Genomic DNA, 15,817 nt, shown 5'->3' with positions numbered 1-15,817 from the left:
TTGAATCATTGCAATGAACATCGAGGAAGAGCCACTGAATCACTTATTTTCCATGAAGCCCAATTCTCCTTAAAATAATGCTTTCTCTTTTGTTAATACACTTGCTTATCTATAAATTTGTGTCTGTTAAAATCAATAATTTCTTTGTTTTATGCACATCTGTTTCTATTTCCTGTGAATTACTCTGTCAATATTTACTGTTTCTATCCTTCCTAAAATCACCCACAATAGTTTTATTATTCAAATATTATAAACTTATAATGGAAATAGATTATGAAAGGTACATTCGTATAAACCTATTTAAAAAGAAACTAACCACTATGACAGTTATGCAAGTTTACAGGAGATTGTTACTTAATTGGATGGTATGAATTCTCCACTGGCCATCAGGGCTTATGTCAAGCACATTTTTTGGAAAACCCAGGATTCTCTGTCCACTTATTTTGATAGGAGATTATAGGTTGCACTCTGAAGTTTCCCAGATGCAATCCTTTGGGGGTGGGGTTGGGGGTGGGGGTGGGGGGGGGGGAGGAGGCATTCCTCATGCAGAATGGTATTAACTCACAGATAGTTTTATAGAAAGAGTGCGTGCCTGTTAATCATTTAATAAATGTCAAAGTAAAGCTAAATGGCTCACTGAATTAAAAGGCAGCAATCCTTCAATGTATTGAGCTTTGAGCCATAAACTGTTTATGTTTGTCATCAAAATGTTACATTAACATTATTGTCTAAAGATTACAAAAAGCTGACCAAGATCATATTTTATTTTAGTAAGTTTTCAGTGGATTGCCCCGAATCTTGGGCTATCTCACTGCACTTACTGATAACTTAGTCCTTGAATCTAGCTTTCCAGGTGTGACCTTCCTCTTGGAAGTTACGTATGATCTGACCAGCTCTGGGCAAACTCTGCCAACAGAGTCACGTTGTCAGCCAGCTAAACCCTGACCTCGGGCTTACTAGCTGTCAAAATTGTCAAAAGGTTTGGGCTGAATTTTCCTTTGAATTGTAAGCAGTCCGTGCACAGGCCATCTGCCCACTAAACCTGTTTTTACCTTGAGCTGGTCTCTGAACACAACATTACTCCAGCCATTTCTGACCTGATCAGTGAGATGCTCCATAGCATCATTCACATGCTTGTGATCCTCACCTTACCAGGCTGAATCAATTAGCAAAGCTGTCCATGATCTATACTGTGTGTCAATGTCTCTGACATTCAAACATATATAGGATCTATTAAAATGAAGCATTCTATTGCAATTTTTAAATTAATGATTTTTAAAAGTCAAAATTAAAATAAGTAAATATATTTGAATAAATCCAAAGTAAAAATAACTTCTACTTGCCCTGTTTCATCATAGCCATCCTTCTCCATTTAAATGTATTGACATGCTGCCCACACAGGTTGAGTGGGCAGATTCCCAGCAAGAGTGCTGGAGGAGTTCATTGTTGAATACAACCAAGAAATTCCCGCCAAAAAGCTGTGTGGAGATCTGTGATTTCTGTAGGAGTCTTGAACATCCACACATTTATGGAGGTAAATGCCAGTGGATTAATGGAGGTAAAACCCAGAGGATTCAGACCATTAATTTCCAAAAGTTGCTCTGTAACTATCAGAGCCACAAAATTCCTGTCTTTTGAAAGACAGAATTGTGTGATTGAAAAATGGCATGGGGTCAGAATTTGTTCGGGCTCTTCTCTTGTCAAATTCCAAACACTTCCAGCACCAATCTCTGCATTACTCCCGCACCTTTGCCATAGTGAAGGCAGGAATAGGAGGCTAGGGCAAATAAATGTGTGACAGAAGAACTGGTGCAGGTGAGAGGGATTCAGTTTCTTGGCCCATTGCCATCCCTTCTGGGGCAGAGTGACCTCTACAAAAGGGAAGGGTTGCATCTGACCTGGAAGGTGACCAATATCCTGGTGGGCAGATTTGCTGGAACTACTCTGGAGCAATTAAACTAGTCTGGCAGGGGGATGGGGCCCATTGTAGTAGTATAATAATTGGCCCGGTGGTAGAAATCAGAGGGTGGTAGTGGAGGGTTATTTTTCAGATTAGAGGCATATCACCAGTGGTGTGTCACAGGGATCGGTGCTGGATCCTCAGTTGTTTGTAGTATGTATTTGAATGAGAATGTAAGTGGCATGGTTAGTAAATTTGCTGATGACACCAAAATTGGTAGCTTAATGGACAATGAAGAAGGTTGTCTAAGATTACAACAGGATATTGATCAACTGGGAAGGTGGACAAAGGAATGGCAGATGGAATTAACTCAGACAAGTGTGAAGTGATGCATTTCGGGGAGTTACACCAGGCTAGTGCATACACAGTGAATGGTAGGGCCCTGGGGAGTGTTGTTGAAGGTATACAGGCTGGTGAAGAAGGCATATAGCATGCTTTCCTTCATTGGCCATGGCATTGAATACAGGAGTGGGATATCATGTTATAATTGTACAGAACATTGACTAGGCCACACTTGGAGTGTTGTGTGCAGTTTTGGTTGCCACACTGTAGGAATAATGTGATTAAGCAAGAGAAAGTGCAGAAAAGATTCACAAGGATGTTGCCTGGACTGGAGGGCTTGAGTTATAAGGAGAGGTTGGATAGGTTGGGTCTGTTTTCCCTGGAGCAAAGGAGGCTGAGGGGTGACCCTGTAGAGGTTTATGAAATTATGAGGGGCATAGATAGGGTAGGTAGTCGCAATCTTTTTCCCAGGGTAGGAGAGTCTAAAACTAGAGAGCATAGGTTTGTGGTGAGAGGGGAAAGATTTAAAGAGGATCTAAGGGATAAGTTTTTCACACAGCTGTCAGAGGAGGTGTTAGAGGTGAGTACAATTACAACATTTAAAAAAACATTTGGACAGGGACATGGATGGGAAAGGTTTAGAGGGATACGGGCCAAACACAGGCAAATAGGTTCAGCTTATCTAGTCATCTTGGTTGGCATGGATGAGTTAGGCCGAAGGGCCTGTTTCTGTGCTATATAACTCTGAATTTATCTGTAACTGAATCTATAACTGAATCCAGATAAGAAAAAAACATTGTATGTCATACTTCATTCACACAACTAGAAACATCAGATGCTTAAGGTACCCATGAATCTCTTGTTCCCAGTGTACCAGACCTGGTCAACACCGTACAGTCAAAGGTCAGTTTTGTTGTTGTCAAGCCCACAGGAGAAGAAACCAGACCAATTTTGGAAAAACATGATCCCCGATCTCCATGCTGTCTATTGTACCTATCTACATTATTCCCATTTACCCGCATTAAGTCCGTAGCCTTCTATGTTTTGGCAATTCAGGTACTTGATGCTTCTTAAATGTCATGAGAGTATCTGCCTCCACCACCTCTTCAGACAGCACATTCCAGACTCCAGCCACCCTCTGTGAAAAAAATCCCCCTCTGATCCCCTCTGAACCTCCTATCTCTCACCTTGAACCAATGCCCTCTTGTCTTTGAGCTACATAGTCAAATTTCTTCCTGCTTCCACCTCAGCTCCCCAAAAATACTGCACCATAATGTTCTTCAGTGATACCATGAATGGCACCCGATCTAACAGCATTTCAGACTGGTTCTAAGCATGTAAAAAGTTCACTCTGCCTCCAGAGGCTATCAAGAAACCTGGATACTGAAGGATGAATATTCAATGGAATATGTAATTCAGGACATTGAAAATGACAAACAACTGAAAATGGTCAATTAATAGGAATCGGAATGTAACAATAGATGGGTTTCTTTTAGTTCATTTTTCATTTGAATGAGAAAGGCAAAACAAATCTTTACCTGCAATGTCACCCAAGCAGTGTAGACTTAATGTAAAAATAGTGGCAAAACAGATGTAATTAATTCAATAAAACCTTTTAAAATATTATTTATTATGTTTGGAATATTACTGTGCTTAACAAATGTAATAATTGTGTTATTGATCTCACTTTTAATGCAAGATTGAACCACAAATTGACGGATACAGTTTAAATAACTTGAAAAGCTTTTGGCATATTCTCTTTTCAATTAATATTTCTGTTCAATGTGCAGAATGGGACACAGCTCACCTGCTTGTTTCTAATGAAATATCAGCCTCTGTAGGTTATGTTAATACATACTTGAACTTTCTCATTAAGGTATTGTTGAAAAAAAAGGCACCTAAGCTGCTGTCTATATTTGTCCCAACTGTAAGCATTTTTCATAACAGTAATTGTACCAATTAGAAAAAATGAGCTGGAATCTCTGTGTTAATTAGAGAAACAGATTTACATTTACAGACTGATGCAGATGTTGTCATCTTCTTTAATCTGTACGTGTTTACTGTTGAATTCAGAACATTGTTTCAAGTGGAAGCTGTCCTGTTATTCACTAAACTTCTCAAGCTGTAGAATCTGTGGTTTGTGGACTGGGGAGGAGGGGCTGGAATCACCTGAGGTGGAAGTAGTAGACAAGTAACTGAAAATTGAGAGGTTTGCAATTATGTGATCATTTGAATTTTACCATTCACGACATTATTTTCCAGAACATGGGAAATTTGCACCTCATAGTAATTGGAACACTGCTAAGGTTGCAGCAAAAATTAAATTGTACTTCAGGAGATTTTGTTAAATGGCCTTCCAATTCAGGGACTCCAGCCCCACTGCCAGTAAATCAATGTGTGAACTGGACCATAAGGCATAGGAGCAGAATTAGGCCATTTGGCCCATTGAATCTGCTCCGCCATTCAATCATGGCTGATTTATTTTCCCCTCTCAACCCTATTCTCCTGCCTTCTTCCAGTAACCTTTGACGCCCTTACTAATCAAGAACCTATCAACCTCCGCTTTAAATATACCCAATTGGTCTCCATGGCCGTCTGAGGCAATGAATTCCACAGATTCACCATCTTCTGGCTAAAGAAATTCCTCCTCATCTCTATTCTAAAGGGACACCCTTCTATTCTGAGGCTGTGCCCTCTGGTCATAGACTCTCCCACTACTGGAAACATCCTCTCCACATCCACTCTATCCAGGCCTTTCAATATTCAGTAGGTTTCAATGAGATCCCCCCTCATCCTTCTGAACTCCAGCGAGTACAGGCTCAGAGCCATCAAACGCTCCTCATATATTAATCCTTTCATTCCCGGGATCATTCTTGTAAACCTCCTCTGGACCCTCTCCAATGCCAGCACATCCTTCTTTAGATATGGGGCCCAAAACTGCTCTCAATACTCCAAATGTGGTCTGACCAATGCCTTTTCAAGCCTCAGCATTACATCCTTGCTTTTATATTCTAGTCCTCTCGAAATGAGTGCTAACATTGTATTTGCCTTTCTTACTACAAACTCAACCTGCAAGTTAACCTTTAGGGAATCCTGCACTAGGACTCCCAAGTCCCTTTGTACCATCAATTTCTGAATTTGCTCCTCATTTAGAAAATAGTCTACACCTTTATTCCTTCTACCAAAGTGCATGACCATACACTTCCCTACTCTATATTCCATCTGCCACGTCTTTCCCCATTTTCCCAACCTGTCCAAATCCTTCTGCAGACTCACTGCTTCCTCAACACTACCTGCCCTTTCACCTTTCTTTGTATCGTCTGCAAACTTGGCCACAAAGCCATCAATTCCATCATCCAGATCATTAACTTATAGCATGAAAAGTAGCAGACCCAACACCGACCCCTGCAGAACACCACTAATCATTGACAGGCAACCAGAAAAGGCTCCCTTTATTTCCACACTTTGCCTTCTGCCAGTCAGCCAATCTTCTATCCATGCTAGTACCTTTCCTGTAATACCATGGGCTCCTCTCTTGTTTAACAGCCTCATGTGCGACACCCTGGACAATAATGGTGGTTGAGAAACTAGTAAATCTTTACTTTCTAGAAATTGGATGGTCATATATATGCTAGGACCATTATTGAATTCAGGCTTCCGTCTGCCTGGACCAAAGCAAGGGATGATAGGATACCTCTGATTTTTTTCCCCTGAACATATACAGGAGATCAATTGTTAAATCTTGGAGTCTCTAAGGTAATCTGGGAAGAGAGACAACATTAAATACTGAATCAATAGCTTGTTCAGTTACGATTCAGTCTGCCTACAGATAATCACAATGACAGCATTTACATTGCTAATCTAAGACGACTGCCCCTTGGGTTATCAGGGACTGGATGGTTTTGCTGCCTCTGGTAAAAGTTGTACCATGTCATTTATTTCACAGTGCAGCTATCACAGTTCACTATTGACATAGACAGTAGACCAAGTAAAAAGTACAGTAACTGAATGACTGCTAGCTGGACTTGTTTATAAGCTTACATAAATAAACATCGCTAGGTAATTTTCCAATTGCCACTCCCATGATGTTACATATTCCCTGGTGACTTATTAGATGTATTTTTAAAATTTATTTGTTCAAGAAGTATGGATGGCACTGGCACAACTCATATGTACGTATTTGCCAATTCCAAGTGGCCATTTCAAAGGGCAATTTGCTGGTGTCCATATTTTAAAAATGTTATAAGGGGATTAGAGTCAAAGGAATAAAAGCAAACTTCAAGGGACAAAACTGATGACTCAGTTTATTTGTATCTTGTGATAATTGACATGTATCAATCATTTGTGAGGGTAGTTTGCAAATGCCACCTTCGTTACATTTTGAGATCTTTGCACAGCTTCTTTTATGATGTACCTCCCTTATATATGGTTCTGATCTTTTCCTTAAATTTCTGTTTCATACTTTGATTTGTTGAAAGCATTAAGATATTTCAAGTGAGAGTAGTGTCCACGGAGGTTAGTATCATGGAGAGATACAGCATGGACACAGGGCCTTTGGTCCACTGAGTCAGCGCTGACCATCAAGCACCCATTTACGCTAATCCCATTTTATTTTCCCCCTTTTGCCATCATTTCCCCAGATCCTAATAACTCAGGGCAATTAACATCGGCTAATTAACTACAAACCCACGCATCTTTGGGACATAAGAGGAAACCAGAGCAGTCGGAAACCCTTGCATTCATAGGGAGAACATGCAAACTCCACACAGACAGTACTGGAAGTCAGGATTGAACATTGGTTGCTGGAGCTGCAAGGTGGTGGCTCTATTTGCTGCCCTACTGTGCCACCCTGCAAGGGAGCACTTGCAACAGCATAAATATTATTTGAGCCTACCTCTAGCTCTTTAAAAAAAAAATCCACATTAAAAATCTATTGTATAGTTGGGTGTCTAGTGTTGGAAGATGAAGGGGATCAGCCAAGAGGATGTGTGAATGCAGAAGCGGCAAGAAGAAGAGAATGAATTGCTGGAGACCAGAACAGAGTAAGGACAGCAGGGAGAAGATGGGGTGTGTGTGTGTGTGTGTGTGTGTGTGTGTGTGTGTGTGTGTGTGTGTGTGTGTGTGTGTGTGTGCGTGCGTGCGTGCGCATGTGCATGTGGTGGGGGGGGAGGTGGAATCTGCCAGATATTTAATTTTCAACAATGCAACCAATTCCTTTGACTATTATTATTAAATCGCTTCCAAACACCCTTAGAGGGAGTTCATTCCAGGCAATATCTACACTGTAATCCAGATTTTACGAACTCATTATTGAAGGGAGATCCAGAGTATGTGAGAGCAAGATAGTTGGAATAGAGAGATGAAACAACTTGCAGAGGGAGGGGTAGAATGTGAAGATATCACCTTTCAGTTCATTTCTCAGAAATTCAACAGCAACATTTTCTCTAATAAGCACAATTACTGCAGTTACAATGGTTACAATGAAGTTGGCAAGTGAGTCTTATCTTGAGAATGGGAATTTAATTTCACTCTCAAATGCCTTTGGCTGTAATTATGCTTATTACTTTGTGATCTGAACCAATTCTTTTGAAATCCAGAGAGTATATGCTGAGAGGAAAATATTACTTTTTGATTAATTTCTCGGTCATTAAATTTGTGCATTTTTTAGGAGGATTAACTGGGGGAATCCAACAAAATAGCTTACTTGATGTTGAAGAATAGGAAAAAAAAAGCCTCCAAACTCTGGTTGGACTTATTCACATATACCTAAGTGGTATGTAACCAGATTTTTAATAAAAAATTATGATTAGTATGCAGTTCTGAATGAACAACTGCTGCTTTTGGGAAATCTGGGTTTAAAAAGGTTGGTTGGAATTACCTTGACTGAGCCATAGTAAATTTCATTTTAATTGAAATAATTAATTTTGATTCCTACATTTCCCACTTTTTTGGGTGGTTGATTTTGTAATTGTCATCTATAGCCTTTCAAGAGGTGCTATTGTGTCAGGTATTTTCATTTCCCACTCTCTGGTATAGCCCATTGTAGATAAGGAATTTATGAAGCATTTGAAATTGGGATCTAATTCCCAATTTGGCCATTCAGAATCTGTGTAAATGATAGGTATGTAGTACTCTAGTGATTCTGCTGGACCATCCAGTCTGCTTTGATCCAAAGATTCTGCAAGCAGGTTGTTGGTTGCAAAACTCCCAAGTACAGATGCATGTCACAATAAAGCACCATCTCTTTATTGGCTATGACCATCTGTATTGCTACTTTTAACAATACAGCGGCAAGATAATTGATATAGTTATTTATAACCCATCAAATTTACGTACCTTTTTCCAAAGAATGTTGCAGCAATCTAAAGAAGATGAAGTATCAACTAAATTCTTCACCCCTTGTGTCCCAAATACAGTATGAAAGGTATCCTGCCATATGTGCTTCTTCACAGACCTCACAGTTTTGCTGCAAAGGCACAGCTGTTCTCAAGAAAAAATAGAAACCTCGTGCGCAGCATTCTAAGTTGTAACTCTTTTCCAGAAAAAAAAAGTTAATATTCAACATCTTGATGGAAGAATACCAGTTAGGTAAAATGGAAAAAGTAACCATTACATTTTCAATGTTCACTAGATATGAATAGCTTTATTTGTTCCTTTGATTTGCTTTGGATTCAATTTGACTTCAGAGGCACCTGTACCACCAGTTGATAAACCCACATCAGTCACTTCTTTTGGTTTTGTACTTGGACTCAGCTGAACCAGTAGACATTATAACAAGTCAGTACTAGGCAAGAGACATCCACATCACCAAACTCCTTCACCTTGATGCTACTATGGAAGTTTGATAAGAGTGATCTCCTTTCCTTGAATACAGATGAAGGGAAATACGTCTGCTGTTTCCTGGGCTCTCTGTGAATAACATTTGGGAACAATTAACCTTTGAATGGAGCACAGTAGTTCTTTGTGATTACAGCGCACCCGTATCGTATTTCTACCACCCAAGCAGCTTCAGTATTGAGTGTATTCCTGTCTGTCTTGGTCTGCCCATTTGCTAGACCACACCTTTCTGAGGTACTTTTCCATTTGTTTTCATGTCTTCTGTAGATGTTCCAAGATATTTTTTGCTGTTGGTGCATTGGATGTGATGTAGGTATGGAAGTGAAAAATGATTTACTAAAATAGGTGGAGGTACAAAATAATAAAGTTGATGATACTTGAGTTTTCACAATTTCTCTAGCTCTATTGTTGGCTCATTTATTTAGAGGAACTGAGCAGAAATTTTCAAATAGGTCGAAAAAAAATCCATCCTCAAACATTATAAGAATATGGTGCAGGGCTGAGCTGCAGAATAATTTCAAACTAAAACTTTTTGCTTTTTATTGGGCTTTTCTTGAAGGTTCATATAAGGGAACAGTTAGAAAAAATAACTTGGTCGAATGAAATTTTTAAAAAAATCAAATTCTAACTATAATGGCGCAAGTTACTTAATTGTGCCCTGTTTGGGAAGGCTGAGGGACTGCAGGGTTCATAGTCATGAAGTCACACAACAAAGAATCAGACACTTTGGCCCACCATGTCCATACTGACGATTGAGTACCTATCTATTACCAATCCCTCTTTCTAGCACTTAACCACTAGTCTTCTAAGCCTTGGTGATTCAAGTGCCTGTCAAGATACCTTTACAAGTTTTAAGAGTCTCTGCCTCCATCACCCTCTCAGGCAATGCAATCCAAATTCCAACCACCCTCCGGTTTAAAAAAAATTCCACAAATCCCTCTAAGTTTCTTGCCCCTTAACTTAAGCCAAAGCCCTCTGGTTTAGTGCAGCTTTGTCATATGGAAAAATTTCTTCCTATTTACCTATCTGTATCCCTCACCTTAATCAGATATCTCACCCCCACCTCTCAGCCTTCTCTGTTCAAGGGAAAACAAACCCAGCTTATCTTGTCTCTCCTCAAACCTGAAAGACTCCAACACAGGCAACATCCTTGTCAATCTCCTCTGGACAATCCTCAGTGCAATCATGTCCTTCTTATAGTATGGTAAGTCAGAACTACACACAGTACAGCCTGAGGTACCTCTTATAAATAAATCCTGGAGATTTATCCACCCTTAAACCCATTAGTACTTCCTCCTTTTTTGTGGTAACTTGGTAACTGGTTCAGTGCTCAGTATTTTGAAATGCTGCTCGAATTCTCCATATTATCAAAATGAATTGGCTTTTACAAGAAATACCCTACTGTAAACTTGAATAGAACTTATTTTGACTTCCAATTGCCGCAGTGAAGAAACATGAGTGACATGTTCCTTGACTGAAGATTCTTCCAGTGAAAGTCATCCTACTTAGTTCAAGCTTCAGTTTCTCTGCCATATCTTTTGCTTAATTTGTTAATGTAGTGATTTCAGCTAGTGTAATTTAATTTGTATATTAAGGACTTCTACAAAATTAAAAATAAAACCTTTTCACACTGTTTTGCAAATTGGTCATATTTTATCTTGGTATTATGGACGTTAGTCACAGTGCCAGTGTAACATTTAAAGTAAGATGTTGGATGTTCCATAATTTGACACTAACAGAAAGATACTCTGGCATTTACTTTTATTTTCATTATTTTGCAATGTGAGTATGAATATGCACTGTCAATAGAGGTGTTTGGTAAAAGTCACAATTGTTTAAATTATGCATATTTTACTTGCTCAGTAGTTCCTGGATATACTGGCCAAGTAATTCCTGTGGTTCTGGAGAAAATATAATTGATTTTGGAGAAAATATAATTGGAAATACTGAAAAATGATCTAAAGCAAACCCATAGACACTATAATTTATTGTTGTAAACTTCCAGTGTTTTTACAGAGAAATCCATAGTTATAAATTGGATGTTTACTGTCAGTCTTATTCCACAGGGAATCATGATTTTCTTTATTTATTTTGTAATGCTTTAAGATATTAGAATATAGTCCAGTGATACACTTATACAAGATCTAATACTTTGTCAGCAATGTGGAACTGGTTATTTATGGAACAAATTAACAGACATGTTACTGGATGTGGGCATTGCTGGCATGGCCAGCCATTTAAAGCCGAACTCCGCTTGTCCAAATTAAAGTGATGGGAATCCATTTAGTATATAATCTGGTGCTGTCATTATTCTGCACAATTGGATTACTACAATAATGCATTCATTATAACTATCTAAATTCAGGATAGTGATTAATCTATGCTGTGGTTTTAACAAACCAGTCCTACTGATTTAATGATGATTAACTTATACGGTAATGAATAGACTAAAGTGCTTGAGAACAACAGTAAATTCTGATGGTTTCATAAAGTTTGAGAACAAAACTTTATTATTTTATCAACGGATTGGATCTTCCTGGACCCAATCAACTATCCAGAGTCTCCACCTTTACACCCACACATGCAAAGTACAAAGGGCCATTTTCATTAACCATGGAGTTGGGTAGCAAGGGACCCAGCAGATTCAACCATGTAAATGATTAAGAAAATAAAAATTATTAGAGACTTTTAAAGTAGTTAATTTAATGTTAATTAAAATAATTTAAATACTTAAGACTAACTTAAAACATTAAACTGAAGTAAAATTATTAGAAAAAAATATACCTTCCCTTTGTCTCCTAATTTGTTACCAAAACTCCCTTTTGAAATTAATGAGGTCTGTAATTCCATGTCAGGTCTGGCCAGGTATAGGATCGGAGAGGTGATTCCCCATCATAATGCAGGGGAATTCCTGCCAACTGAGCTCTGCCGTTAGCCTCCACAATGGAGTCCAGCTGTAGAGTGTAGTGACAGATGGTAAGATCTAGACCACAATTTGTCCGCATATAGGTGGACAGTGTATAACGAATTATGGTTGTGTAGGTGGTTCCATCCTTCAATATTGGCACAGAATGGAGAGTGACAATGTTTCCAAACATTATCTAGGAATCATACTGAAAATCACACTGCAGCAAATAGCCTTGCTGTTAGAATAGCTCCCATTGGAACCACCAGCCATAGACAGGAATATTTCTCCCAGTGTCATTCTCAAACCATTCTCTGCCTTGAATATCACTTCACAATGACACTGAGACAAATCTTCCTGGTTGTAGCCAGTGGTTCCAAAGGGAGCCATTCAGACAGAAAGGTGTTTTGCTGCAGTGTAACAGTGGCGTTATTGTGGTGATTTAATCCCATTTTGGGATAACTCTTTATGGCCAGCATTGTGTGTTCTGGAAGTAACCAATGGACAGCAAAGTATCCCTATAGAAATGTCTGTGCACTAGGTAATTTAAGCTTCATTAATGTGAACTGTAAAAATAATAAGAGCAAGATCAAAAGGGTTTAAATAACATTTCAAACAAGAAAAACAATCTTGCCACTTATCCAGAGTTGAGCCAAATTTTCTGAGCCTGCAAGACATGTTTTTATTCTGCACTATTTATACTTCTGAGGACATGCCCCATTTAAGAAATATTAAAAGGTGCTTTGTGTTGTGGCAAGCACTTTCAACCATGGCAGAATAACGGGTTATTCAACGGTCGCTAATATAACAGATGTTGTGCTGTTGCAAGGTTATTTGCTGCAATGTGATTTTCAGAAATATAATCGTCAGTGATTTGTTGTTATTCCCGACACAAAGTAGGATCACTCCATATGAACTTGTAACTTGTAATACGTACCTCATTTAACTCCTATTGGCGTGTGTGAGTTTTGATGGAATGACTATTAATTCAGGGGGTGCCAAAAAGGCTTAAAGTAAACCAGGAAGTTTAAGAATCATGAAGCCAAATTATTTCATTTAATACCATGCGATGCATTACGATAGTTGACAGTATACAAGAGTTGACAGATGCTTCTTAGGATCTGAAATGGTTTTGCTTGTTTTTGTATCATTGTGAACTTGGCCAGCTGGTATGAGCCCATCAAGCCCATCAACAAAAGAGATTCATAGCATCTTTCTAAAATTGGAAAATTTCATCTTTTTCAGCTCCCCTATTAGACTGGATCGAAGCTGCTCATCGGTGACCACAACACCTTCAAAGGTTTGTTTGGTTTGTGCGGATGAGGCATCAGGATGTCATTACGGTGTCCTTACCTGTGGTAGTTGCAAAGTTTTCTTCAAGAGAGCTGTGGAAGGTAAACGTCCCTTTTCTCTTTTCTGCAGCTACTCTCCCAGCTTGCACTACATATCTAATTATTTATCAGTACTTGGTGAATAGTACAATGCTGCAATTAATATACAATCAAATAAGTAGCTGTGCTTTCCCGTAAAGCATCTGAATGCTCTCTGCTGTGGAGGACATAAGGGTTAATTTTACAGCAAAAAGGCTATTTGGTTTTAATCTTGTTTAATATCTTCCTGCTGTAGAATATTTTTTTGTCCCTTCAAAGTGTGGCCCAAGGTGCTCAGTTTCTAGTATGATGTTGCACACTTCTGTGGAGGCCTTTATCCATTTCACTTACTTAATTAGCATACCCTGCAGCTTTGGTGTTTTGTGCCAGTTAATGTGTTAATGCATTTACTAACAAGATGGAAAATCTTCCCATGTCCAGTATTTGTAATGATTTTTTGTTTGGCATCATGTGAACAGATTGTGCAGATGTTTACTTCCCCATTTATCCTAATGGCAAACCAGGGAAAACAAATTCTGTGCAAGCGGTGTTGAACCCATGTGTAGGCCTCTCCTCACTGGCATTCAGCCTCTCATTAATTTTTTTGGAAGATAAGATGAAGCTTAGATTCCCAATAATTCCTTTCAACTTAAGCATAGATGTTAAAAGTAGTTCAGCGTACCTTTTGATTTCTGAGTTTGGCTTTGCATCAGTTACATTGATGCTCTCAGGGAAGCCAGCAAGCTGAGATCAAGGCTGCCAAATTTTAGACTGCATTCCCATACCTTTTCTTGGCCAGCATCATTGGCAGAAGGTTTCCTGTTAGTTGTAGGAGGGGGAGGAGGAGTTGGGGACTTAGAGGGGGAGCTAAGGAGACTGCCTGCCCACCACCATGTTCCATGTGGTACCAAGGAACTATAAAAGACAAAAGAAAAAGAAAACTGCTGGCTTCCAATGAACCCAATATTTTCTTCTTAGTTAAGACGTAATTATAGCTCTATCAGTGCAGGAGTTTCTTTCTTTAGTTATTTATGGTGAAGTATGATTCTGTATGTACTAAGCTATTCAATTCAAGAATATTTCCTTGTTGATTTTGTGATAATTTCATTCCTTATAGTCACTTGTATAGTAGTGTATTTCACAATAAGAAATAGTATGCATACTCCATGTGCTTTGTGTATATACTATATGTTGTTCTTCATTTATGGAATGATTCTTTTTGCTTGTGATGTTTTCTTGGCAAAAGTCCAGGTGGCACTAGATGAAAATTGTCTTGGCAAGTGTTTATGTGACTTGTGCATCAGATTCCAGTGGGGCCCATAAGTCTAAAGCGTTGCCTAACTCATCACTGGTGGCAAGTGCTTGTACAGACATAAAATTTCCCTTTGCTTTATCTATTGTGATGCTGCACAGATGTACACCAAAACACATGGTTGCACTGTCATTGCGTGCTCTTATGTAAGCCCATTTTAAACCACAAAAATTGCTGAGAATTAACTCTGTTACATCAAAAGCCAGACATCAAAACTAGTTAAAATCTTTTCACCCCATGTAGTTTTATCCAGACTGAACGACAATTTTGGCCTGTTCACTTTGGGAACTTCAGACAGACTTAAGGATCAAAATATAATACTGGAAGAGATCTCTTTTATCTTGCTGCCTGTAATTAGCAATGTCACAAGCAGTATTGGTCTGTTTTGTTTCGTACAGCATTGAAATTTCCTATGTGCCTCACATCCTTGCGGGCTTGGAGAAATGCTTGACATTATGGGACAGATGGGAATAAAGATAGGAAATGTGGTAATTTCTTTAGTGGTCTGCTTGCAAACTCCTACCTTTTGTAGTATGGATTGTTTGCACTAATTAACATTTCAAATTGGATAAGAATATGTTTTACGAATAAAAAAAGTCATCCTGTACTTCTGAGAAACATTTTAATGAACTCCGTGTGTAATTTAAATTACATGCTCGTCATTTGAATTTGTCACTGATAAGCAAAGCACTAGTTGTTAAGAAATTCAACGGAATAGTGCCATTTGAGTTCAATGTTGTACAACTGAACATTTATTTCTTTTTTGCAGTAAGACATGACAGCAGTCATTTCTGGCTAGTTTTGCATCTGTAGAGAATTTGACCTGTACTTCTCGGTGTGCTGGACACAATAAGAGGCACACAGCATGATGACATTATTCATGCAACATACCTTTTGGAGCAATGCAGAAGTATTTGGTCCTGGTTGTCGTGCAAGTGCCTGTTATTAGGCGTTCCTAGGACACTGAGTCTTAACAGCACAATGCCAGATGCCTCCAAATAAGTAAATTATTCATCTGCATCCTTGGGGATGTTCACTGTATCTCTCCTTTTCTTGGCACTGAATTAACCCGTTCCCACCATGCTCCTTAGGCTGCAGCATATATTATTAATAATAATATTTATTTATTAGTCACAAGTACATCGAAACAC

The 15,817-nt window shown here is 38.8% G+C and overlaps 1 protein-coding gene across 2 annotated transcripts in view; it reads left to right on the top strand.

Annotated features, from left to right (window-relative positions):
* nr3c2 (nuclear receptor subfamily 3, group C, member 2) overlaps positions 1 to 15,817 on the top strand; it is a 269,119-nt gene that overhangs the window by 161,339 nt on the left and 91,963 nt on the right. For both annotated transcript variants that reach the window (XM_052034930.1, XM_052034939.1), the window contains exon 3: positions 13,230 to 13,378. In XM_052034930.1, coding sequence (XP_051890890.1) covers positions 13,230 to 13,378 — 149 coding nt within the window. The remainder of the gene's footprint in view (positions 1 to 13,229; positions 13,379 to 15,817) is intronic.

The sequence above is a fragment of the Pristis pectinata genome, chromosome 2, assembly GCF_009764475.1.
Source record: "Pristis pectinata isolate sPriPec2 chromosome 2, sPriPec2.1.pri, whole genome shotgun sequence".
Taxonomy (NCBI): domain Eukaryota; kingdom Metazoa; phylum Chordata; class Chondrichthyes; order Rhinopristiformes; family Pristidae; genus Pristis; species Pristis pectinata.
This window is presented reverse-complemented; position numbering and strand designations above follow the sequence as displayed.